At 43.2% G+C, this 27,837-nt stretch overlaps 1 protein-coding gene and 1 pseudogene across 1 annotated transcript; both read left to right on the top strand.

The window, feature by feature from the left end:
* The first annotated feature begins 7,486 nt into the window (after window positions 1-7,486).
* LOC115506922 (synaptonemal complex protein 3-like) lies at window positions 7,487-11,346 on the top strand. Its single transcript, XM_030304867.1, has 6 exons — window positions 7,487-7,616; window positions 8,102-8,171; window positions 8,325-8,359; window positions 10,014-10,131; window positions 11,042-11,141; window positions 11,323-11,346. Exons 1-6 carry the CDS (start codon window positions 7,487-7,489, stop codon window positions 11,344-11,346), a joined length of 477 nt encoding a protein of 158 aa, XP_030160727.1.
* Window positions 11,347-21,048: 9,702 nt separating this feature from the next.
* Window positions 21,049-21,415, top strand: LOC115507609 (annotated as a pseudogene).
* Window positions 21,416-27,837: the final 6,422 nt, after the last annotated feature.

Below are 27,837 nucleotides of genomic sequence, written 5' to 3' on the forward strand. Positions count from 1 at the left end.
CTTTTCTTGCCCCTCTGTCCTTAAATGTGGCTTTTGTCTCCAAGGTCACAAGCATTGTATCTATATCGCTGGCAGGACAAAGGGTAAGATCAAAGGGGGAAGCCAGCTGCATCTTTCCAGTTCATGAAGCTTTCCCAGGAATGCCACCAGTGTCATCTGGGACACGTATCATGGCCAGCCCAGGGGCTTGGACTGGGCCACGTGCTCACCTCTACACATAACGGGGTCAAGGTTCTGTTAGCAAGGATGAAAGGATGAAGGGTAGAATGCTTAGGTAGATGCACGGCCTGCCATAGCACTTATGTTACATTGTATTTATTAATTATCCAAATCCCTTGTGGTAGCTTCTTACAAATCCAGATTCCTGTCCTCGTGCTAGCCATAAAGAATCAGAATGTCCCTGAAAATTTGGATGCACACTACTTTCAGGTTGCTGAACTGCTGCTGATCTTTGCTCTATCGAGGATAGCCCCTTTGTCTTTTCACCTGGTCTGGTGTCCATGAACTCTTCAATGGGTTTATCATTTCATGACGTTTAGGTGCATTCCAAAATGTTAAAGATAGTACCTTCCTCAAGTAACTTGTTTTGAAATTACATTGAAACCAACAACTTTTTAAAGGACTCCCACATCTGTGGTCACACTCTTCAAAGACACAAACACTGCTAGAGATCATGATTACAGCTGAGATGAGGTTTATTTCCAGAGCAGCAAAGTAACCCAAAACGGTCACAGGTGCGGGCCAGGGGAGAGCAGTGGGGCAAAATACCAAAGGTCTGGTCCTAGCTCTACTGTGAAGCTCTACAAACTTGGGTAAACATTTGTGCTCTTTGATCCTCATCCTCTTAAATTATAAACTGGCCTTACACTAATTCATCTTCCAGAGGGTTATTAAGATGATTAAATGAGCTATGGGTATGTATACTTCGAAGGGCAGTAAAGCTTGCAGAAATGTTGTTCTTATTTGCGGGCAAACAGTAACCAATTTGAAATTGTAAGTTTCAAATCTGCTCGGCTCGAATCATACAGGTTTCCAGCATGATCAAGGTGAGGCCACAATAGTACAGTCTCATTAGCACACAGATGATTGGATTACAGTGTAGTGAGAGGAGAGAGGCAGCACACATCACAGTATCAGGCAAAGGAAGGAGTGCCAACCAAGACTTGACAGAGAAGTCGACTGAGCTTGTTCAAAGGCCCAGTGGTGAAACAGCAATGGTGTGCTTGAGGAAACTGCAAAGAAGCTCAGGATGGAGTGGATAAAGGGAAGTTAAACGAGTCCAGATGCTAAGGGTTCTCATACATAGGGTAGACCCTCTTGTGGAGGCTCTGAGGAATTCACCGAAGGATCTTAGGCATCCTAGTATCAGCTAATATTTGAGGATTCAGAGTTAGACAGCTCTGGCTTAGAGTCTTCATTCTACTCCAAGCTGTGGTTTTCGGCACAGGATAAATGAAATGACTGGTGGACCAGGATAGGGAAGCGGAATCAGGGACAGAGTGAAACTTGACATATGATAGACATGGCATAGCTGATAGTGGGGAAGTGTGTGCCATTCAGTAAATGAGGGTGGTACAATTATTTTTTCATGGGAGGAAAAAAGAAATTAGATCACTACCTGAGAGCAAGCACAAAGATCAATTCAACATGATCAAAGACTAAAAAATGCAAGATCACACCTTAAAACATCTATAAGAAAACATAGGAGAAAACTTTTATGACCTTAGGGTTCAGACAATTTTATCTGCAAAGGCCCAGGAGGCAAGGAAACAAATAGATGAATTGGACAACATCAAAATTTAAAACATTTGGGCATCAAAGGACATTCTCAACAAAGTGTTCAGGCAATCCATGGAATTGATAACAATGATTGCAAACAATCTCTCTGATAAGAGATTAAAATGCTGAACATATAAAGAGGTCCCGCAAATCAACCACAACCACCACCGCAACTACAGCAAAGGTCATCTGATTAAAAATTGTCAAAGGACTGGATGGACATTTCTCCAAAGAAAGTATACAAATGGCGATAAGCGCATGAAAAGAGGCTCAACATAACTAATAATAACTGAAATGCAAATCAAACCACAAGGAGACAGCACTTCACACTCATTTGGATGCCCATTATCAAGCAAACAATATACAAAACAAAACAAAGACCAAAAAACCTGGAATAACAAGTGTTGGCATGGATGTGGAGAAACAGGAACAATTCCCCATTGTTGGTAGGATTGGAAACTGGTACAGTTACTATGGAAACAGTATGGAAGAACCTCAAAAACTAAGCAATAGAGCTACCATACAATCCATCAATTCCATGGCTAGGTATATACCCAAAAGACGTGAAAGAAGAGAATCAAACAGATACAGAGTGTCAGAAAGATATTTGTGTACCTGTGCTCATACAGCACTTTCACAATAGATAAACGTGGAAACAAAGTGTCCATCCACAGATGACTGGAACCCCCCCCCCCCCACAAAAAAAGTGGACTACATGGGAAATCATCTCAGAGGTCAGCCCAGCCGCCGCCACCGCATGCTGCCCTTGGGGGCCTCGACCTGTCCTGTCCTGTCCTGTCGTGTCCTGTCCTGTCCTGACAGAGCCCGGGGGACTCTGGGCGGGACATCACCTCATAGGTCAGCCCAGCCGCCCCCATCCCATGAGCCCTCGGGGGCCTCGTCCTGTCCTGTCTTCTGTCCTGTTGGAGCCCCCAAGGACTCCGTGGGGCCATCACCTCAGATACCAGCTCAGTTGCCACAACCCACACTGCCCACAGGGTCTTGTCCTGTCCTGTCCTGTCCTGCCGGAGCCCCGGGGGATGCCTCGAGACGTCACCCTCAGAAGTCAGCCCAGCCGCCGCCACCCCACATTGCCCTCGGGGGCCTCGTCCTCGTCCTGTCCTGTCACAGTCCTCAAGGACTCCATGGGATCACCTCAGAGGTCAGCCAAGCAACTGCCGCCCCACACCCTGGTCCCCTCGTGGCTGAATAGACGCCCCCGCCCACCTCCCATGGCCAGACAGAGTCACCAGACCCGCCTCCCCACCCGCCTGGCCTCCCTAAGGGTCCCTATGCCCCACCCTCATCTTCTGTCTCTCTGTCCCTCCCTCCATCCCTCTACCTGCACGGCGACCTCCACACCGAGTCCTCTGCGAAGCTCCTCCGAGAGCCTTGGGAGGGCAACGAACTGCCCAGCCGTGCCTGGGCAGGAGTGTCGCTGATTGGTTGGCTAGGTGCACGTGACGGGGGCGGGGCCTTCGCCGAGACACGCCCCCTGGGGGGACTGCCCAGGACCTTGGCGTCGGCGCCAAGGGTGGAGGCCAGGGCTCGGGGTTTCCCGTTCTACCGCCGAGGACGTTTCGCAGGCCATCTTCCTGGGAAATCACAAAAGGACACGGGAGTGGGCGACAGGTGCACCTTTCCGATGTGGGGGAATTTAACAATTCCTACTCCGTCTCCTCCCGGGGCCCTTTCCACCCACTGCTTCCGCTTGCAGAGGAATGGCCATCCTCCTGAGTGTTCTGTGTAAACCACCCCCCTCCCTTTTCTACCGCTTTTGGTTTTGTTTGGTTTTGTGGAAGACCCGTGTGTGTATCCTTGAATATCCTTGCTTCCTGGTGCGTTGCCTGGGTATTACAATAAACTGTATCGCGTTGTGCGTGGTATTCCGCCACATTCTTTCTCACCCAACATTGTGTCCTAACAGTGACTATACTATTCTGTGGAGCCACAGTGCTTTCATTTTGCCAGTGGTAGCACACACCGTTGCGGAACCACTCCTCGGTTCGTTCATCCATTTTCCTGTCCATGGACACGTGGATACTTTCCACTTTAGAGCCCTAAAAAGCAGTGATACTAGAAATATTCCAATGCCTGGCATCCGTGCAATATGCTTTGCAGCGTCGGAAGGAGCCAAAGAGGTTAAAGCAGTTAGTGACCTATTCCTAGGTCATAGGCTAGCTGAGTATTCAGTAGAGCAAATTATTTCCAACGTATGTGACTCCACCAGCAGGTTGGGTTCTGATTGTTCCATATACGCACCAATACTGGGTATAATCAGATTACAATTGGCTGGGGAAGGGTGGTGGTGGGGGGAGGATGGGGATGGTGTCCGTGCTGGTGGCGTTTGCGGTGGCGGTGGCGGTGGCGGTGGCGGTGGTAATCCTCTTCAGCATTTCTCCCACACTAAGAAGAATGAGCTCTTTTTTATGCTCATTGGCCAATGCAATTTTCTTTCCCACCACATTTATCTATGTGGGTGTTATGACCTTTCTTCCACTGGGTAGGATGACTTGCTTACAGTTTTGTGGAGCTAGATATCAGTCTTTACAGCAGCGTTTCCCTCTGCCTTTTTATCGCAATAAAATAGAAACAATGCAAATTGTACCTGTTCAGCCATTTGTAGGTGTACAGCTCAGTGGCATTAAGTACATTCCCATTGTACAACCATCACTGCCATCCATCTCTCAACCTTTTTCATCTTTGCGGGCTGAAACTCTGAACCCATGAAACACCTATTGCCCATTCCCTCCTCCTCCCACCCCCTGGCAACCACCACTTTACTCCCTTTCTCTATGAATTTGGGTACCTCATACGTACACCATTTGTCCTTCTGTGACTAGCATATTTCACTGAGCATAATGTCTTAATTCCCCCACATCGGGAAGGTGGAGGCTTGTGCACCTGTCGCCCACTCTGGTGTCCTTTTGTGATTTCCCAGGAAGATGGCCTGCGAAACGTCCTCGACGGTAGAACGGGAAACCCCGAGCCCTGGCCTCCACCCTTGGCGCCGACGCCAAGGTCCTGGGCAGTCCCCTCAGGGGGCGTGTCTCGGCGAAGGTCCCGCCCCCCGTCACGTGCACCTAGCCAACCAATCAGCGACGCTCCTGCCCAGGCCCGGCTGGCTAGCTCGTCGCCATCGCGAGGCCCTCAGAGGAGCTTCACAGAGGACTCCGTGTGGAGGTCGCTGTGCCTGTGGAGGGGTGGAGGGAGGGACAGAAAGACAGAGGATGAGGGTGGGGCATAGGGAAGACCCTCAGGGAGGCCAGGCGGGTGGGGAGGCGGGCCCGGTAGTCCTGTCTTGCCATGGGAGGTGGCGGGGGGGTGCCTTCTCAGCCATGAGGGGACCAGGGTGTGGGGCGGCAGCGGCTTGGCTGACCTCTGTGGTGATGTCCCCATGGCGTCCACTGGAGCTGTGACAGGACAGGACAGGACAGGACAGTAGAAGACAGGACGAGGCCCCCAAGGGTCCTGCGGGGTGGCATCAGCTGGGCTGACCTCTGGGTGATGTCCCTACGGAGACCTCTGGGCTGTGACAGGCCACGACAGGACAGGACAGGTCAAGGCCACCGAGGGCAATGTGGGATGGTGGCGGCTGGACTGACCTCTGAGGTGATGTCTCCGTGGACTCCTCTGTGGCTCTGACAGGACAGGAGAGGACAGGACAGGAGAGGACAGGGTAGGATGAGACCCCAAGGACAGTGGGGTGGTGGTAGCTGGGCTGACCTCTGAGGTGGTGTCCCCACGGAGTCCTCTGGGGCTCCACAGGACATGATAGGACAGGAGGGGAAGGCATGAGAACGAGGCCCCTGAGGTCAGTGTGGGGTGGCAGGGGCTGGGCTGACCTCTCAGGTGATGTCCCCACGGAGTCCTCTGGCATTCCAACAAGACAGGACAGGACAAGATGAGTACAAGGCCCCAGAGGCACTGTGGGATGGCTGTGTCTGGGCTGACCTCTGAGTTGGTTTCCCCATGGAGTCCTCCGGTCTCCAACAGGACATGACAGGACAGGAAGAGGACGAGGCCCCTGAGGGCAGGGTGGGGTGGCGGTGGCTGGGCTGACCTCTGAGGTGATGTCTCCAGGGAGTCCTCTGGTCTCTGACAGGACATGACAGGATAGGGGGAGGATGAGGCCCCCGAGGGCAGTGTGGCACGGTGGTGGTGCCTGGGCTGACCTCTGAGTTGGTGTCCCCACGGAGTCCTCGGGGCTCCAAGAGAACAGCACAGGGCAGGACGAGACCCTGAGGGCAGTGGGGTGGCGGTGGCTGGGCTGACCTCTGAAGCGATGTCCCCACGGAGTCCTCCGGGGTTCCCAGAGAACAGGACAGGATAGGACAGGTTGAGACCCCGAGGGCAGTGGGTGGTGGTGGCTGGGCTGACCTCTGAGGTGATGTCCACGGAGTCCTCCAGGGGGCCAAGAGAACAGGGCAGGGCAGGGCGAGACCCCGAAGGCATGTGGCATGGTGGTGCCTGGGCTGAACTCTGAGGGGTGTCTCCATGGAGTCCTCCGGGGCTCCAAGAGAACAGGACAGGACAGGTTGAGAACCCGAGGGCAGTGGGGTGGCGGTGGCTGGGCCGACCTCTGAGGTGATGTCCCCACGGAGTCCTTCAGGGCTCCAATAGGACAGAACAGGACAGGTCAAGGTCCCTGAGAGCAGTGTATAGAGGTGGCAGCTCTATGGACTTCTGCATGATATCCCCACAGATATCCCACCGGGGCTCCCACTGGACAGGACAGGACAGGACACGGCCCGCGAGAACAGTGAGTGGAGGCGGCAGCTGAGCTGACCTCTGCGGTGATGTTCCCATGGAGTCCTTTGGGCCTCCGATAGGACAGGACAGGACAAGAGAAGGCCCCCGAGGGCAGTGCATGGTGGCAGCGGCTGTACTGACCTCTATGTTGATGTCCCCACGGAGTCCTACGGGAATCCGACAGGACAATACAGGACGAGAACAGGTTAGGATAGGACGAGGACAAGGCCCCCAAGGACAGTGGGGGGTGGCGGCAGCTGAGCTGACCTCTGAAGTGATGTCCCCACAGATTCCTCCGGGGCTCCGACAGGACACGACAGGACAGGACAAGGACAGGACAGGATGAGGCTCTCGAGGGCAGGGCTGGCAGGGTCTGCAGGATGGGAAGCGAGCCCGACGTTCCCCTCTTCAGGACAGGGCCACACCTGGTGAGGAGGCAGCATCTGCGTCTGTCCCTCCTGCCCAGCCGGTCGCCCTGCAGGACTGCTTGGTTGTCCTGGGGTCCAGATGGCATGTCGAGGAGACCCCTGACCTGACTGTCCCCGGACAGGTGCAGAACGGTTTCTTCCCCATCCATTTGGAGGGGACACTTCTTTTGGTCACGGCCAAGTTTAGGCCTCCAGACCAGCACGTTGTCCCTTGGGGACCGAGAGCAGGGGACAGCCGCTGTGCCAACATAGGGGCAAGAATCTGGCAGAGGGTCCTGACACTCAGGTGTCCTGGGGCAGGTCGCAGCCAGGGAGAGGGGGTCACAGCCACGGGGGGCAGGGGTCTGCTGTCACCATTGTCTTTGTCCCCTCCTGGCCCAACGAGAGACAACGAGGGCGCTCATGCTCTGATCTGCGCAGAGGACCCTTGCCTGGCATCGCTCATTGACCATGTCCCCATTTCTTTCACGCGTGTTTGCACTCACAAGGTGCAGGAGAGCTGTCTGTACCTGGGAAGACACCTTGGGATGGAGCCACCTCGGAGGAAGCGCCTGAGGAGAGCTGCGAAGGCCCCGGTGGAGGCTCCGGGTATGGCAGCCAATGACTTTTGGGGACAAGAGAGAAGAGACCTGAGTGGGCCGGAGGCTGTTCCTGAAGGTACACTCTATCTGACACCTTTGCAGATGCAGCGCCTGTAGATACCACCCGCGGGGCAGGTCGCTGCTTCTGAGTCCTTGGCATTGTAAGCAGTAAAACACGTGTGTGTGTGTAAAGCGGTTTCATGTACCGGACGTTGCCCACTCGATCCTCCCATCCCAGACCAGGATTACAGAAGCTTAGATAGCAGCACTTCTGCTCACTCGCAGTTGCTCTTTCCAGAATGTCTCACACGTGCCGGGTGGTGTAGTCTGACCTTAACCCTGAAAGGTTTGCAACACCGTCTCCAGAGCATGGTCCTCGTCCCCCATCCAGTTTCATCTGACCTTGTGCATACGTGGTTCCTTCCTTTCATATGTCTGCCGTAAAGACTTTTGCTTGCAAGAGGCCTAAAAAACTCCACACGGCGAGGCTACCGCCCCCTGAAAACTGATCAGAATACCATACTTCCTTTTAAAATGCTTTCCACTTTTATTTCAATGCAGGAAACAATCCAGTACCGGATAAGCCCGGGGAGAGCAGTCCTTCTGCAGGAACATTTGAGGACGATGTGGGGTAATGTCTTCATAGTGTTATCACCTGCCAGCTCTAGGCAACATGGCTCATACAATTATTCTCCATAAAATCCTAGAATGACACATTTCCTCCAAAGCAAATATGATCTTTGCTTATCCTTACTCAATAATGTTCCATGTAACCTCTTCACAGGAATGAAGTACAGAAGATGCTGGAAAGGCTTGGAGGTATGCTTAAGTGATATTTGCAGTCAAAACAATTGTTTAATCCATACAACTTTTATAAATGGGAATGTTAGTGAGTGGATTCCAAGACTGGTTTTAATGCCTTGTTCTAGTATAGAGCACTTTATACCAGTATTTATAGTGTGATTCAACTTTGTAAGTTTCTTTACTGACCTTTTGAACTGTTGATGTGGAAAACTGAAAACGGTACTAACAGTCGTGAGGTAAGAATGATGCCATTATTTTATGCACGTGTACACTTAATGTACTGTGTAAGACTGTGTGAGAAAAGTTTATACTGCCTTTTCTGTGCACAGCTTAGGTGATGTATCAACGTGTATTGCCAATTTTAAATTTTCTTAATTTCGCTACCTTTCATAACTTTCCAGTGTGCTTCTCTTTGGAGTAGCAGCACAAATCGAATCCTCTAATATAACTCTTTATTTTTATTTTTCATTAACAAACTGTGTAGTTGCAAAGTAAATAACTCTGCTAGCTAGTGAGAAGTGTCTAATCATATCCACACTCCTAAATTTTATGTTGTTCTGTCAGATGTCACTTACACCATCTGCACTATAGGACAGTACACTTAGCAGAGTCTGAGTCAATATATGGCTCTCCATAGAGATCATCCTTACAAGCAAGTATCTTTTGAAGGCTTTGCTCTATTTGGTGGCGACAAAGTGCTTGCTTTGTGAGCTGTCTAATAAACTTCTTATTATAGATGGATTCTGGGTGTATAAAATATTTTTATTGTAGTGCAGATCCTTCATGACTACTGAAAAATAACTATGGACTGTAGATCCATAAAGTCAAATCATATGCTCTGCAAAGCGTTATTTGAAGTATTCAGATTCTGTGAAATGCAGCACTTATGGATGAAAGTGTTATATAAAAAGCTCCATGAAAATATTTTTTAAATGTTTTTGAATTCATTTATTTAAACTAGAATTTTACACCCACGACCTTTGTCTCTGTTAGTAAAATGCAGTTAAAAGCATCACTCACTAGATTGCTTGAAAAATAATTTTTAATGCGCGATATAATTATTTTTATCCTTTTTGAGGGTCATTTTAAGAAAATACTTTCGTGCTTTTTATAAAATGCATTCTAATGGTAACCCATCTAAATGTATCCCTTGAGTTGGAGGACATTTACCCATGTAAACGTGTCCCTTGAGTTGGAGGATATTTTATAAGTTTAGAAAAATGTGCCTGTTAGCAAATTTTCAGAAGGAAATTAAAGTCTGTCTTTGAGATTCTTTATACACATTTTGATAATGAAAAATATATTGATTATTAAGCCCTTTTCATTATCTCTAAACTAAAAGGTGACCTGCAGTTAGAAAAATTAGAATTGGGATACTAGCACTGGAAAGATTTTACAGAAAATAGTGAGCAAATCTTGCTTTTTGAAATGATGCCTGAATTATAAATTTTATTTTACTTACTTTGCTTTTTGAAGTGTAATTGACATACGACATTATATTAGTTCCAGGTATACAACATAGTGATTGGACATTTATGATGTCTGTATTATAAATTGTAAATGTACTTTGCACATCGCCAAGGCAACATTTACCCGTACTGATTTGAATATATGAAAACGAAATAACTTTCAACATTTAAATTTCAGTGAATATCTATTTTCCATACAGTTGACATTAAACAGGCTCTTCTCACAAAGAGAAAAATGTTCGAAATGGGTACAAAAGCTTCTATCAAAATCACTAACGAAACAATTGAGCATGTTTGGAAACTACAACAAGAACAAAGGTGAAGTTGTTGGAGTGTTTTTGTTTTTGTTTTTGTTTTTGAGTCACGATGACATTTGTATCATTTCTTTGTATTCATTGGCGCAAATAACCTAAGACAAATTCTATTATATTGAATTTTCCAGCGAAAAACATATTTTGCTTGTTTTTTTTCTAAGCAGATAAATTCCTTAGTTCTGTAACCTCACTCCTTAACAGATTCTGAGATGTATTTCCTAGAAGCCAATAGAGATGACCTTTCTTCCCTTTCAAATAACAATTGAGTTTTCTTCCTATAACATTAATTTATATTCATTCTAGACCTACACTAGCTGAACTTCAGGTAAATGTCTTAAACCATTATTCTTGTGATAGTTAACTGTATTCAGTTATGTAGAAAAGGTTAATCTTATATTGTAAATAATTTGCATATTTTAGGTAAATTGTGTTCACCGTTCTTTAAAAAATAACAAAAAAACAAAAAACATTGTTCGGGGGATATATTTAAGTGAAATATTCCTGTTTGGAAATCTTCTATGATAAATGGATATAATATCCTCATTGAATGAATCTACTTATCATACCAGAACATATATGCTATTCAGTAAGAAGAAATGAAAAGTAAACTGCTTTTAGATAAAATGAATTTTTCTGGAAAACTGATAGTACGGTAAATCCTCATTAGCTTTTAAGAGGTAAGGCATGTGAGATAGCTTTTATGTTGGTCAGTTAGGAACAATACTTTTGGAATAAGAGTAAATTGTTCATGTCACCTTTCTGCTTCCCATGAGACTGCTATTTCAGCTGCTGTTATGCTATTACTGCCTTCTCCTTTTGTAGTGTAAATTGTGTCAAATCAATTTTGTTTTGAATACGGTTAATTCTTTCATGTCTTTATGAATTATGACAGTGCTCATTGTTATGTTTTACAGGCAGAATCTTCATCGCAAATATTCTCAGCAGTTTCTGACTTTGTTTCGGGAGTGGAATGTAGACATGCAGAAAGCCCAGAAACAACAAGAAAAACTAGCCGTTGGTATCAGCTTTGGCTTTAAAATTGATTTATTTATTGTATCAAAGTCTCAAGTAGCAATAGGTCATGCAAAAACACAGGAGAGAATGTAGGGACCATGAGCCCAGATGGGTAAAGGTGGGTAGAAGATGTAGCAGTGGGAGACTGAATGTCCTCTCTGAATTGCTTCTGTCTATTTAGGGATACAGGAAGGTCACCAGTTAAGAGTTAGAGTGGTGGAGGAGGTGTTGCCTCTCGGGAGCAGAGAAGAAGTCCTGGAATTGTTTCCTGAGAGCAGGCCAGTGAATGGACTAGGGAAATGCCATTGCCAAGCAGCATTGTGGGTCTAACTTAGGTTGGTGTCATAGTGACCATGAATTTAAAGTGAGACCACATTGCATGGTTGTGGCAGAGCAGCTGGAGAGTTGGATTTTCCAGGGTTGGGGTTTAGCCACGCAAATTGGCGGAGTGAAAAGGGGGTAAGGTACATGTGCGAGGGCATAGGTATAATGATTGACCATGGCATTTAGGCCAGGAAGGAGGAAAAGGAAGAATATGAGGGTGGGGATCAGGGGCAATGAAAAGTCATAGGATCCATGGGATGTTAATCCTGAAAGAGTGTTGGACTATAGTAAGAAAGGGAGAGAACTACAAACAGGGAGGTAGAGGTTGAATATTGGGGGAAAAAATGGAGAACCAGTATAGTACAGTGGTCCAGAGCCTGGACTCTGGAACCAGTTTTGGGGATCCAATCCTGGTTGACCGGTACTAGCTGTGAAATCAGCGGCAAATTGTTTATCCCTGTGCCTCACCCAGGTTCCTCACCTATTATGGAAGGAGACATAACAAAAGCACCTGCCTCGTAGAGTTGTTTTGAGGATTAAATGAGATCATATATAATGTTTATTTAAAATGGTTCACTCAGAAAATTAAAAATAGACCTACCCTATGACCCAGCAATAGCACTGCTAGGAATTTATCCAAGGGATACAGGAGTACTGATGCATAGGAGCACTTGTACCCCAATGTTCATAGCAGCACTCTCAACAATAGCCAAATTATGGAAAGAGCCTAAATGTCCATCAACTGATGAATGGATAAAGAAATTGTGGTATATATACACAATGGAATACTACGTGGCAATGAGAAAAAATGAAATATGGCCTTTTGTAGCAACGTGGATGGAACTGGAGAGTGTAATGCTAAGTGAAATAAGCCATACAGAGAAAGACAGATACCATATGGTTTCACTCTTATGTGGATCCTGAGAAACTTAACAGGAACCCATGGGGGAGGGGAAGGAAAAAAAAAAAAGAGGTTAGAGTGGGAGAGAGCCAAAGCATAAGAGACTGTTAAAAACTGAGAACAAACTGAGGGTTGATGGGGGGTGGGAGGGAGGGGAGGGTGGGTGATGGGTATTGAGGAGGGCACCTTTTGGGATGAGCACTGGGTGTTGTATGGAAACCAATTTGTCAATAAATTTCATATAAAAAAAAAAAAGAACAGGAACAAAATAGAATATCATTGTAATTCAATTTACAGTTGTTCTAACCTGAAAATTAAAGTCTTTTAATTTTATTTTTTAAAGTTTTTATTTATATTCCAGATAGTTAACATACAATGTAATATTAGTTTCAAGTGTACAATATAGTGATTCAACACTTCCATACAACACATGGTGTGCATCAAAAATGCACTTCTTATTCCCCATTTCCTATTTCACCCATCTCCCCCCCACATCCCCTCTGATAAACATCAGTATGTTCTCCATATTTAACAGTCTGTGTCTTGGTTTGCCTCACTCTTTTTCCCTGCTACGATTGTTTGTTTTGTTTCTTAAATTCCAAATATGAGTGAAATCATATGATTTTTTCTTTCTCTGATTTATTTCACTTAGCATAATACACTTTAGTTCCATCCATGTTGTTGCAAATTACAGCATTTCAATCTGTTTTACCGCTGAATAATATTCCATTGTATATATGTACCACATCTTCTTTATCCATTCATCAGTCAACAGACATTTGGGCTCACTCCATAGTTTGACTATTGTAGATAGTGCTGCTATAAACATTGGGGTGAGTTGTCCCTTCACATCAACATTTTTGTATCCTTTGTATAAATACCTAGTAGTGCAATTTCTGGGTCATAGGGTAGTTCTATTTTTAATTTTTTGAGGATCCTCTATACTGTTTTCCAAAGTGGCTGCACCAGTTTGCATTCCCACCAATAGTGCAAGAGATATTCTTTCTCCAAATCCTTGCCAATATCTGTTGTTTCCTGAGTTGTTAACTTTAGTCATTCTGATAGGTGTGAGGTGGTATCTCAAACACTTTGGGATGCAGGAAAAGCAGTCCTAAGAAGAAAGTATATTGCAATTCAGGCCAAGATCAAGAATCAAGAAAGGTCCCCACATACAATCTAAACTTACACCTGAAGGAGCTAGAAAAGGAACAGCAAACAAAGCTTAAAGCTATCAGAAGGGAAACAAAAATTAGAGCAAAAAAAAAAAAAAAAAACAAAACAATGTAGAAGAAAACAAAACGCCAGTAGAACAGATCAATAAAACTAAGATCTATCTACTGAAACTTGGCAGGCCAGAAAAGAATGGCGGGAAATCTTCAATGTGATGAATGGAAAAAATATGCAGCCAGGAATCCGTCACCCAGCAAGCCTGTCATTCAGAATAGGACAGATAAAGGTTTTCCAAAACAAACAAACACTGAAGGAATTCATCACCACTAAACCAGCCCGAAAAGAGATCCTAAGGGGGACTCTGTGAGTGAAATGTTGCAAGGACCACAAAGTACCAGAGACACCACTACAAGCATGAAACCTACATATATCACAATGACTCTAAACCCATATATTTCAATAATAACACTGAATATAAATTGACTAAATGCTCCAACCAAAAGACATAGGGTATCAGAATGGATTAAAAAAACAAGACCCATCTATTTGCTGTCTACAAGAGACTCATTTTAGACCTGAGGACACCTTCAGATTGAAAGTGAAGGGAGAGAGAACTATCTACCATGCTACTGGAAGGCAAAAGAAAGCTGGAGTAGCCATACTTATATCAGACAAACTAGACTTTATTTTTTTTACATATATATGAAATTTATTGACAAATTGGTTTCCATACAACACCCAGTGCTCATCCCAAAAGGTGCCCTCCTCAATACCCATCACCCACCCTCCCCTCCCTCCCACCCCCCATCAACCCTCAGTTTGTTCTCAGTTTTTAACAGTCTCTTATGCTTTGGCTCTCTCCCACTCTAACCTCTTTTTTTTTTCCTTCCCTTCCCCATGGGTTCCTGTTAAGTTTCTCAGGATCCACATAAGAGTGAAACCATATGGTATCTGCCCTTCTCTGTATGGCTTATTTCAGTTAGCATTACACTCTCCAGTTCCATCCACGTTGCTACAAAAGGCCATATTTCATTTTTTCTCATTGCCACGTAGTATTCCATTGTGTATATATACCACAATTTCTTTATCCATTCATCAGTTGATGGATATTTAGGCTCTTTCCATAATTTGGCTATTGTTGAGAGTGCTGCTATGAACATTGGGGTACAAGTGCCCCTATGCATCAGTACTCCTGTATCCCTTGGATAAATTCCTAGCAGTGCTATTGCTGGGTCATAGGGTAGGTCTATTTTTAATTTTCTGAGGAACCTTCACACTGCTTTCCAGAGCGGCTGCACCAATTTGCATTCCCACCAACAGTGCAAGAGGGTTCCCGTTTCTCCACATCCTCTCCAGCATCTATAGTCTCCTGATTTGTTCATTTTGGCCACTCTGACTGGCGTGAGGTGATACCTGAGTGTGGTTTTGATTTGTATTTCCCTGATAAGGAGCGATGCTGAACATCTTTTCATGTGCCTGTTGGCCATCTGGATGTCTTCTTTAGAGAAGTGTCTATTCATGTTTTCTGCCCATTTCTTCACTGGGTTATTTGTTTTTTGGGTGTGGAGTTTGGGGAGCTCTTTATAGATTTTAGATACTAGCCCTTTGTCTGATATGTCATTTGCAAATATCTTTTCCCATTCCGTTGGTTGCCTTTTAGTTTTGTTGGTTGTTTCCTTTGCTGTGCAGAAGCTTTTTATCTTCATAAGACTTTAAATTAAAGGCTGGAAGAAGAGATGAAGAAGGGCATTATATAATATTACAGGGTCTATCCATCAGGTAGAGCTAGCAATTATAAATGTCTATGTGCTGACTACAGGAGCCCCCAAATCTATAAAACAATTACAAACGTAAGCAACCTTATTGATAAGAATGTGGTAATTGCAGGGGACTTTAACACTCCACTTACAGAAATGGATAGATCATCTAGACACACGGTCAATAAAGAAACAAGGGCCCTGAATGATACATTGGCTCAGATGGATTTGACAGATATATTTAGAATTCTGCATTCCAAAGCAACAGAATATACTTTCTTCTCGAGTGCACATGGAACACTCTCCAAGATAGATCACATACTGCATCACAAGACAGCCCTTCATAAGTATAAAAGAATTGAGATCATACCATGCACACTTTCAGATCACAATGCTATGAAACTTGGAATCAACCACAGGAAAAAGTCTGGAAAACCTCCAAAAGCATGGAGGTTAAAGAACACACTACTAAAGAATGAGTGGGTAAACCAGACAATTAGAGAAAAAATTAAAAGATATATGGAAACAAACGAAAACGAAAATACAACAATCCAAACGCTTTGGGATGCAGTGAAGGCAGTCCTGAGAGGAAAATACATTGCAATCCAGGCCTATCTCAAGAAACAAGAAAAATCCCAAATACAAAATCTAACAGCACACCTAAAGGAAATAGAAGCAGAACAGCAAAGACACCCCAAACCCAGCAGAAGAAGAGAAATAATAAAGATCAGAGCAGAAATAAACAATATAGAATCTAAAAAAAACTGTAGAGCAGATCAACGAAACCAAGAGTTGGTGTTTTGAAAAAATAAACAAAATTGATAAACCTCTAGCCAGGCTTCTCAGAAAGAAAGGGGAGAGGACCCAAATAGATAAAATCACAAAAGAAAATGCAATTATTACAACCAATCCCTCAGAAATACAAGCAATTATCAGGGAATACTATGAAAAATTACATGCCAACAAACTGGACAACCTGGAAGAAATGGACACATTCCTAAACACCCACACTCTTCCAAAACTCAAACGGGAAGACATAGAAAATTTGAACAGACCCATAACCAGTGAAGAAGTTGAATCAGCTATCAAAAATTTCCCAATATATAAGAGTCCAGGACCAGATGGCTTCCCTGGGGAATTCTGCCAGACATTTAAAGCAGAGATAATACCTATGCTTCTCAAGCTGTTTCAAAAAAATAGAAAGGGAAGGAAAACTTCCATACTCATTCTATGAAGCCAGCATTACTTTGATTCCCAAACTGGACAGAGACCCAGCAAAAAAAGAGAATTACAGGCCAATATCCCTGATGAACATGGATGCAAAACTTCTCAACATGATACTAGCAAATCGAATTCAACAGCATATAAAGAGAATTATTCACCATGATCAAGTGGGATTCATTCCTGGGATGCAAGGCTGGTTTAATATTCGCAAATCAATCAGTGTGATACATCACATTAACAAAAGAAAAGATAAAAACCATATGATCCTGTCAATCAATGCAGAAAAAGCATTTGACAAAATTCAGCATCCTTAATAAAAACGCTCGAGAAACTCAGGATAGGAGGAACATACTCAAACATCATAAAAGCCATTTATGAAAAGCCCACAGCTAGTATCATGGTCAATGGGGAAAAGCAGAGCTGTCCCCCCTGAGATCAGGAACACGACAGGGATGTCCACTCTCACCGCTGTTGTTTAACATAGTGTTGGAAGTTCTAGCATCAGCAATCAGACAAGAAAAGGAAATCAAAGGCATCAAAATTGGCAAAGAAGAAGTCAAGCTTTCACTTTTTGCAGATGACATGATACTATACATGGAAAACCCGACAGACTCCACCAAAAGTCTGCTAGAGCTAATACATGAATTCAGCAAAGTCGCAAGATACAAAATCAATGTACAGAAATGAGTTGCATCTTTATACACCAATAATGAAGCAACAGAAAGACAAATGAAGAAACTAATCCCATTCACAATTGCACCAAGAATCGTAAAATACCTAGGAATAAATCTAACCAAAGATGTAAAACATCTGTATGCTGAAAACTATAGAACGCTTGTGAAGGAAATTGAAGAAGACACAAAGAAATGGAAAAACATTCCATGCTCATGTATGGGAAGAATAAATATTGTTAAAATGTCAATACTACCCAAAGCTATCTACACATTCAATGAAATCCCAATCAAAATTGCACCAGCATTCTTCTCAAAGCTAGGACAAGCAATCCTAAAATTTGTATGGAACCACAAAAGACCCTGAATAGCCAAAGTAATATTGAATAAGAAAACCAAAGCGGAAGGCATCACAATCCCAGACTTTAGCCTCCACTACAAAGCTGTAATCATCAAGACAGTATGGTATTGGCACCAAAACAGACACGTAGACCAAAGAAATAGAATAGAGACTCCAGAATTGGACCCACAAATGTATGGCCAACTAATCTTTGACAAAGCAGGAAAGAATATCCAATGGAAAAAAGACAGTCTCTTTAACAAATGGTGCTGGGACAACTGGACAGAAACATGCAAAAGAATGAAACTAAACCACTTTGTTACACCAATCGCAAAAATAAACTCAAAATGGATGAAGAACCTGAATGTGAGACAGGAAACCATCAAAACCCTAGAGGAGAAAGCAGGATAAAACTTCTCTGACCTCAGCCACAGCAGTTTCTTACTTGACACATTTCCAAAGGTAAGGGAATTAAAAGCCAAAATGAACTATTGGGACCTCATGAAGATAAAAAGCTTCTGCACTGCAAAGGAAATAATCAACAAAACTAAAAGGCAACTGACGGAATGTGAAAAGATATTTGCAAATGACATATCGGACAAAGGGCTAGTATCCAAAATCTATAAAGAGCTCCCCAAACTCCACACCCGAAAAACAAATAATCCAGTGACGAAATGCGCAGAAGACATGAATAGACACTTCTCTAAAGAAGACATCCAGATGGCCAACAGGCACATGAAAAGATGCTCAACGTTACTCCTCATCAGGGAAATAAAAATCAAAACCACACTGAGATACCACCTCACGCCGGTCAGAGTGGCTAAAATGAACAAATCAGGAGACTATAGATGTTGGAGAGGATGTGGAGAAATGGGAACCCTCTTGCACTGTTGGTGGGAATGCCAACTGGTGCAGCCTTTCTGGACAACAGTGTGGAGGTTCCCCCCCCAAATTAAAAATAGATCTACCCTATGACCCAGCAATAGCACTGCTAGGAACTTACCCAAGGGATACAGGAGCTCTGACGCACAGGGGCACTTGTACCCCAATGTTTATAGCAGCACTCTCAACAATAGCCAAATTATGGAAAGAGCCTAAATGTCCATCAACTGACGAATGGATAAAGGAGATGTGGTTTATATATACAATGGAATACTACTTGGCAACGAGAAAGAATGAAATCTGGCCATTTGTAGCAACGTGGATGGAACTGGAGAGTGTTATGCTAAGTGAAATAAGTCAGGAAGAGAAAGACAGATACCATATGTCTTCACTCCTATGTGGATTCTCAGAAACTTAACAGAAGACCAGGGGGGGAGGGGGAGGGGGGAGAATAGTTACAGAGAGGGAAGGGGGCAAACCATAAGAGACTCTTAAATACTGAGAACAAACTGAGGGTTGATGGGGGGTGGGGGAGAGGGGAAAGCGGGTGATGGGCATTGAGGAGGGCGCCTGTTGGGATGAGCACTGGGTGTTGTATGGAAACCAATTTGACAATAAATTATATTTAAAAAATAAAAAATAAAAATAAATAAATAAAGGAATGTATAGAGCAGTGTAGCAGGCTGGAACTCACACAGGACTTGATATATTACAGTCTTGAGTCAGAATTCTTTCCTTCCCAAGAAACCTTAGTTTTCATTATTAAGGAAGCTATGGAGTATAATCTCCTTACTTAAAGTCAACTAATTGTAGATGTTAATCATAGCTACAAAATACCTAGACCAGTGTTTGACTACACAACTGAGCACCATAGCCTAGCTAAGTTGATGTGTGAAATTGACCATCACAGCCCTGCTCTTCTTATATTGACATCTGTACAATCTCCTTAAACTATTACTAATCTCAAAGTAAAGACAATAACAAAGTCGTACTTCAACATAACATGAAACAACTGAAAACACACTAACCCTTTTACCAGTAGAGATGCAAGCCCTTGGGTGATGTTCCTTCTTCTACTTGATATCTTTTAATGTAAATACTGTGAAATAAAATCAATTCATCTTATGAAACATGATATGGGGATAACAGAGGGAAGGAAAACTATATTTGTTCTATCTATCTATTGATGAATGTATACACACACACATATGCACGCACACACACACACACACACACACATGCACACACACCCCTACATAGAAACATGCTCATAACAAAGAAGAAATACTCATAACAATTACAGTTCTCATTTCTGCAACTGGTCAAATGGTTGTCGGTATTTATATCTACCATCTTTCATTTCCCTTTCCTCTGTGCCAAAAAAAACACAAAAAACAAAAAACATTTGGTCATTGTTCTTTGACTAACTCATACCAGAAGGTCTGGGCCGCTAATAGTCCTGCCTGAATTGGGTTGTTGTGGTTTTCCATTGACCTAAACCACAGGCCGTGGTAGTACTAAGAGATACTGTGAGGGATCTCTTGTATTCCAGGCATCCAGACACACTCTTCCTTACCTACATTGTTGAGTAACAGTCTTTGATAATCAGGATCAGTCACTCCAGCCAGTACAGTAACTGCCTTCCTTGACTGGTGACCCAGAGACATGAGGAGCCCAATGTGGCTGGGTGGCAGTCCTAACTCCCAATTCAATGTGTCCTCTGCTGGAAACCTTCATCCCTATGAGACTAAGGCCTCTAGGCCAGCAGAACACAATGTTATGGGAGCAGGAAGCAAACATTTTTCTAGTGGGTCCCTTTGATTCTTGGACCCTGCCTATGGGAGGAACAGGGTCATATGTTGGATACTGATTCAGAGTATATACAGCCTTCTGCAGAGCCTTGACCCAGTCTTAGAAGGTATTGCCATCTTGGGACACCTGCGTGGCTCGGTTGGTTAAGCATCTGACTTCAGCTCAGGTCATGATGTCATGGTTTGTGAGTTTGAGCCCTGCGTCGGGCTCTGTGCTGACAGCTCAGAGCCTGGAGCCTGCTTTGGATTCTGTGTCTCTCTCTGTCTCTACCCCCCCCCCCGCGAGTGTTCTGTCTCCCTTTCTGTAACGAAAAAATAAACATTAAAAAATTTTTTAAAGAAATAAGGTATTGCCATCTAGCTTGCAATGTAACTGAGTCTGCAAAAGGCCATTCTAGGGGCGCCTGGGTGGCTCAGTTGGTTAAGCGTCTGACTTCAGCTCAGGTCATGATCTCGCAGTCCGTGAGTTTGAGCCCCGCGTCGGGCTCTGTGCTGACAGCTCAGAGTCTGGAGCCTGTTTTGGATTCTGTGTCTCCCTCTCTCTCTGACCCTCCCCCGTTCATGCTCTGTCTCTCTCTGTCTCAAAAATAAATAAGCGTTTTTAAAAAAAGGCCATTCTACCATTCTATCAAGTCAGTTGCTTCAAGAAGGTGGAAAACATGGTGATGCCAATGAATTCCATGAGCATGGGCCCATTGCTGTGCTTCTTTTGCTATGAAGGGAGTTCTTTGATCAGAAGTAATGCTGTGTGGAATACCATGATCGTGGATAAGGCACCTGTAAGTCCATGGATAGTAGTCTGGTCAGAATAATTGTATACACTTCCTTTCCAACCTGGGCCCAGCAGAACGGCTCCTGCAAAGAAGGATGGTGAGAAGAATAAGGTCCATTCTGCCATTATTGAGATAGTGACCAGAGAACACACCATCAACATTCACAAGTGCATCCGTGGAGTAGGTTTCAAGAAGCGTGCCACTGGGCACTCAAAGAGACCCAGAAATTTGCCATGAAGGAGATGGGAACAAAGCTGTCTGGGCTAAAGGAATAAGGAATGTTCCATACCATATCCATGTGTGGTTGTCCAGGAAACGTAACAAAGATGAAGATTCCCCAGACAAGCTCTATACACTGGTTACCTTTGTACCTGTCACCACTCTCAAAAATCTACAGACAGTTGATGTGGATGGAAATTAATCACTTATTGTCAAATAAAGGTATAAAACTGGGGGAGGGGGAGAATAATTGCATGCAGGGAAGGAAAAATGTGTATCCAGAGTGTCTATTCCAGCAAGAAAAAACGTTGCCCCTTCCAAGATGGAGGCAGTCCAACATAATCATCCTGCTGCCATGCTGACCAGTCTTGGAAATGGTATCATACTGGGGGCTAAGTGTTGTTGGTCTCAGTTGCTGGCAGATTGGTCACTTAGCAGTGGTTGTAGCCAGGTTGGTCTTGCTGAATAGAAGTCCATGTTGGTGAGCCCATGCATCACTTCCATCCCTGCCACCATGGCCACTTTGTGGTCATCATCTACTGGGCGATGACATGGGGTGGCTGAGGAAAAGGCTGACTAGTATCCACAGAACAGGTCATCCTATCCATTTGATTATTAAAGTCCTCCCCTGCTGAAGTTACACTTTGGTGAACATTCACATGGGACATAAATGTCTTTATGCCTTTTGCCCATTCAGAGATATCTATTCACAATACCTTGTACCCAGACCTCCCTGCCACCAATTTTCCAATCATGCTCCTTGCAAGTCTTTGACCATCCAGCCAAACCATTGGCAACAGCCCATGAATTGTTGTATAATCGCACATCTAGCCATTTCTCCTTCCAAGAAGTGTGAACAACCAGGTGTGCTGCCCCTAAGTTGTGCCCACTGGAAGGATTTATCTTCACCACCTTCCTTCAGGAATGTCCCAGAGAGGTGCTGCAGTGCTGTAGATGTCCACATTTGGGTAGTGCCTGCATATCGTGCAGAACCATCAGCAAACCAGGCCCAAGTCTTCTCTTCCTCTGTCAACTGATCATAGGGAACTCATAAGGCCATAGGTGCAGGCTTGGAGAGAGGAGCGGTGTAGCAGGAGTGGGGTCCAGGGGCATTATGGCCACTTTTTCACTTTTCACTTCTTTGTGCCTTCAGGGCCTGCTCAAGCGTGGTTACATATATACCACTTCCATTTGATGATGTCCATGCCCAACTTTATGGCTTGGTGAGTCAGATAACACCCAATTTATGATGGGCAGCTGAGGTCACATGATAATATAGTGGCCCACGTTCAAGCATCCAGTCTCTCCTAAAGCCCAGAAGGAAATCAAAAGCTGTTTTGCAAAAGGAGAGTAGTTATCTGCAGAGGATAGCAGGGCTTTGCTCCGAAATCTAAGGTCTGTGCTGTGATTCACCTAAAGGAGCCTGCCAAAGGTTCCAACTCCAAACACCATCCCTATCTGCCACTGACACTTCAAACATCCATTGGGGCTGCTGAATCATGTGGCCCAAGTGACAAAGCGTGCACATCATCTTAGGTCTGCTGCAGAGCCTTCTCTTAATCTGGGTCCCACTCAAAATTAGCAGGTTTTTAGAACAGTTGGTAAATGGGTTGAAATAATACACCCCAAGGAGGAATACATTGCCTCCAAAATCCAAAAAGACTCACTAGGTGTTGTGCCTCTTTTCCTGGCCGTAGGAAGGGACAGATGCAACAACTTATCCTTCACCTTAGAAGGGATATCTCAACATGCCTGATACCACTAGACCTATTGGAATTTCACTTAGGTGGAAGGATCCTGAATTTTTGTCAGATTTATTTCCTACCCTCTGACACGCAACTGTCTTACCAGTCAGTCTAGACTAGTTGCTGCTTCTTGCTTACCAGGTCCAATCAGGATAATGTCATCAATGTAATGAACCAATGTGATGCCTTGCGTAAAGAAAAAGTGGTCAAGGTTCCCGTGGGTTAAATTATGATTTAGGCCTGGAGAACTGATATACTCCTGGGGTAGGACAATGAAGGAGTAATGTTGGCAAATGGTTTCTAGTGGTATTTACTAATAGTATCAAAGAAAAAGCATTTTCCAGATGTTTTGGGTCTAATTGTGACTTCTAAAAAGGTGTTGATGTCTTAACCTCCAGTACCTGTGAATGTGACTCTACTTGGCAAAAGGGACTTTTGCAGATGATTAAGTTAAGGTCCTTAGGGTGGGCTCTAATCCCATATCCCAATTTGGATGCAGATCCAGACAAGTAAAGAGGGCTAGCAATATGAAAACACAGCGGGAAGATGGCCATCTGGAAGCCAAGGAATGCCCGAAGCTACCAGAAGCTAGGAGAGAGTCATGGAACAGATTTTCCCTCACAGTCTTCAGAAAGAACCAATCCTACCAACACCTTGATCTTAGATTTCTGGACTCCAGAACTATGTGACAATAAATTTATCTTACTGAAACCACCCAGTTTGTGGTACAGTGTTATAGCAGTCCCAAGAAATTAATATAATGGATCAATATCCGCATACAAAGAACCAGGGGATATGTTCGAGCTATGTAACCACATCTGCAACAGTAGCTGTAATTAGTAAACTTTACAATAATCCACTGTTATCCTCCAAGATCCATTGTTTCCTGCACGGGCCAAATAGTTCAGTTGAAAGGGGCTGTGGTGGGAATCACCACCCCTTCATCTTTCAAGTCCTTGATAGTGGCATTAATCTCTACAATCCCTCCATGGAAGTAGTGTTTCTTTTAGCAATATTCCTAGGTAGAGGCAATTCTGGTGGCTTCCCCTTGGCCTTTCCCACTGTAGTACCTCTCACTCCACAGGTCAGGGAGCGAATGTGGGGGTTCCACCAGTTGCTTTGTATGTCTACTCAAATTATGCATTCCAGGACTGTGGAAATAGCCACAGGATGAGTTTGAGGAACCACTGTGACCACTGCAAGATGGACCTACACTAAAGCTCCATTGATCGCCTGACCTCACTAAGCCCCTACTCTGACTGTTGATACTGTCCTTTGATGCACAAAAGTTTTTAACTTTCATGAAGTCAAATTTGTCTATTTTTTAGTTCTGTTGCCTGTGATTTTGGTGTCACATTAAAAAAATCACTGCAAAATCTAATTTCATGAAGCTTTGCCCTATTTTTCTTCTAGGACTTTCATGATTTGTATATTATGTTTAGGTTTTTTTTTTTAATCCATTTTGAGTTAATTTTTGTATGTAGTGTTAGGCAAGAGTCAAACTTCATTCTTTTGCACGTGGATATCCAGTTTTATCCACAACATTTTTAAAAAGACTGACCTTTCTGCATTGAATGGTCTTGGAACCCTTTTCAAAAATCATTTGATCATGCATGAGAGGGTTTGTTTCTGAGCTCTTTGTTCTAATCCATTGTTTCATACATGTGTCTATGCCAGTACCAAACTGTTTTGATTACTGTAGCTTTGTACTAAGTTTTGAAATCAGGTAGTATGAGTCCTCAAGCTTTGTCTTCTTTTTTAAGATTGTTTTAGCCATCCAGGGTCCCTTGACATTCCATCAGAATTTTAGGATGGATATTTCTGTTTCTGCAATATCATCATTGGGATTTTGATCAGGATTGTATCAAATGTGTAGATTGCTTTGGGTGGTATTGCCATCCTAATAATATTAAGCATTCCAATCCATGAACATGGAATGTCTTTCCATTGATTTATATCTTCTTTAATTTCTTTTAGCAATATTCTGTAGCTTTCATTATACAGGTCTTTCACTTCCTTGGTTAACTTACTGCCTAAGTATTTTATTCTTTTTGATGCTATTGTAAATTATTTTTTCCCTTAATTTCCTCTTTAGATTGTTCTTTGTTAGTGCGTAAGCATGCAATTTATTTTCTTTGCATGTTGATTTTATATCATGCTACTTTGCTGAATTCATTTATTACTTCTAACAGGGGTTTTTTGGTGTGGAATATTTTGGATTTTGTACTTCTAAGATCATATCATCTGCAAATAGAGATAATTTTACTTTTTCCTTGCCATTTAGGGTGTCTTTAATTTCTGTTTCTTGTCTAATTGCTCTAACTAGATCTTCCAATATTCTGTTCAATAGAAATGACAAGAACAGAAATCCTTTCCTTGCTCCTGGCATTAAATGAAAAACTTTCAGTCTTTTGCCACTGACTGCACTGTGAATTTTCCAAATATGCTTTTTTTTTATTATGCTGAGGTAATTTCATTCTATTCCCAGTTTATTGCATGTCTTTATTGTGAAAGGGTGTTGAATTTAGTCAAATGCTTTTTTTTTTTTTTTTGCATCAATTGAGGTGAATGTCTATGTGTGTGTTGGGGGAGGGTGTTTCCTCTTCATTCTCTTGATGTGGTGTATTACATTGATCAATTTTTTCATATGTTGAACCATCTTTGCTTTCCAAGAATAAATTCTACTTGGTCATGGTTTACAACCTTTTTCAACATGTTGAATTCAGTTAGCTAGTATTTTATTGAGAATTTTTGCTTCCGTGTTCATAAGGTCTATATTTCTCCTGTATTTTCTAGTCTGGATTTGGTTTCAGGGCATACTGACCTCATGGAATGAGTTAGGAAATACTCTATCCTCTTCAGTGTTTGGAAGAGTTTGAGAAAGAGTAGTGGTTAGTTCTTTAAATGCTTGGTAGAATTTATGAGTGAAGCCATATCAGGTCCAGGGTTTTTCTCTGTTGGGAGGTTTTTCATTATTTACTCAATCCCCTTAGAGGTCTATTCTGATTTTATATTTCTTCATGATTTAGTCTTGGTAAGCTTTGTGTTTCTAAGAATTTGTCCATTTTATCAAGGCTATCCAGTGTGTTGGTGTACTATTATTTATAGCACTCTCTTATAATTATTTTTATTTCTGTAGGATTGATAGTAAGTAATGTCCCCAGTTTCATATCCGATTTTAGTAATTTGAGTCTTCTCTCTTTCTTCGTTCAACTAGCAAAAAGGTTTGTCAATTTTGTTGATATTTCCAAATAACCAACTTTTGGTTTCATTGATTTTCTCTATACATTTTTATTCTTTATTCAAACAATTAACGCTTGTTTTTTATTAAATATTTTTTAAAAAATTATTCTTATGGGCAGAATAAATGAGAGAGAGGGAGAGGAAGAGAATCACAAGCAGGCTCTGCGCTGTCAGCACAGAGCCTGATATGAGGCTCAAACTCATGAACCGTGAGATCACGTCCTGAGCCAAAGTCAGACGCTTAACCGACTGAGTCACCCAGGTGTCCTAACTTTTGTCCTTTTTATTCAAAAAAACAACAAACTTTTGGGTTCACTGATTTTCTCTAGTTCTCTATTCTAATTTTTATTTTCTCTGTTCTATTCTGTTTTTTATTATTTAATTAATTTTTTTTTAATTTACACTCAATTCTTTATTCCTTTTTTCCTTCTGCTGACTCTGGGTGTAGTTTTTCTTCTTTCTCTTGTTCCTTAAGTTGAAAAGTGAGGTTGTCGATTTGAGATAATTCTCCTTTTTTAGTGTAAGCATTTATAGCTATACATTTCCAACAGAATTTCCCCATCTTATATGTGCTGTGGCTGCTAAGCACAAATCTTTGGTGTATGCATAAAACAAAGCACATTTTTTATTCTTTTCTTTCTGATAGGTTTAAAAAGAAGATACAGCAAAATGATACATGGTTTTCATTTTGATGTTACCCACATTAGATGGAATATAACAAAGTGATCCTCATGGTAACCACAAAGAAAATAGCTATAGAATACACACACACACACACACACACACACACAAAAGAGAATTGGACAATCCCAAAGAGAGGTGGCAGGTAACACAATGGCTACTTCCCCAACAACAGACCTCTCTCAATGGACAAAAACCATGAAATTATTTGTGTCCCATATGAATGCTCATTAAAGGCTGACATGAATCGGGGAAGATTTTAAGAATCAAGTGGGAGAAAGAATGAAATCTGGCCATTTGCAGCAATGTGGATGGAACTGGAGGGTATTATGCTAAGTGAAATAAGCCAGGCAGAGAAAGACAGATACCATATGTTTTCACTCATATGTGGATCCTGAGAAACTTAGCAGAGGACCATGGGGGAGGGAAAGGGGGAAAAAAGTTACAGAGAGGGAGGGAGGCAAACCATAAGAGACTCTTAAGGACTGAGAACAAACTAAGGGTAGATGGGTGGTGGGGGAGAGGGGAAAGTGGGTGATGGTCAGGGAGGAGGGCACTTGTTGGGATGAGCACTGGGTGTTGTATGGAAACCAACTTGACAATAAATTATGTTTAATAAAAAAAAGAATCAAGTGGATAAGATGATCCATTCTGTGGATCTCAGTCAGCCTCTTTATCCTGCCAACCTTTTCATTGTTCAACGGGGTCATCAAAATAGTGGTCATTGTCACGGGATGGAAGATATGCATGGACACAGTAACATAAGGCTCCCCTGGCTATGGGCACTGTTGGATGTTCAATCTGCCAGCATCAGAGATCAAAACTGAGTCATTAATATGGCACCATCTTCCAGGTGATCAACCTAGTGGCAGGTTGATTACATTGGGACACTTTCAGATTGGAAGGGGCAGTGTTGTTTTTACTGTAATGGACACTTACTCTGGATACAGTTATA

The sequence above is a fragment of the Lynx canadensis genome, chromosome X (genome assembly GCF_007474595.2).
Source record: "Lynx canadensis isolate LIC74 chromosome X, mLynCan4.pri.v2, whole genome shotgun sequence".
Lineage (NCBI taxonomy): Eukaryota > Metazoa > Chordata > Mammalia > Carnivora > Felidae > Lynx > Lynx canadensis.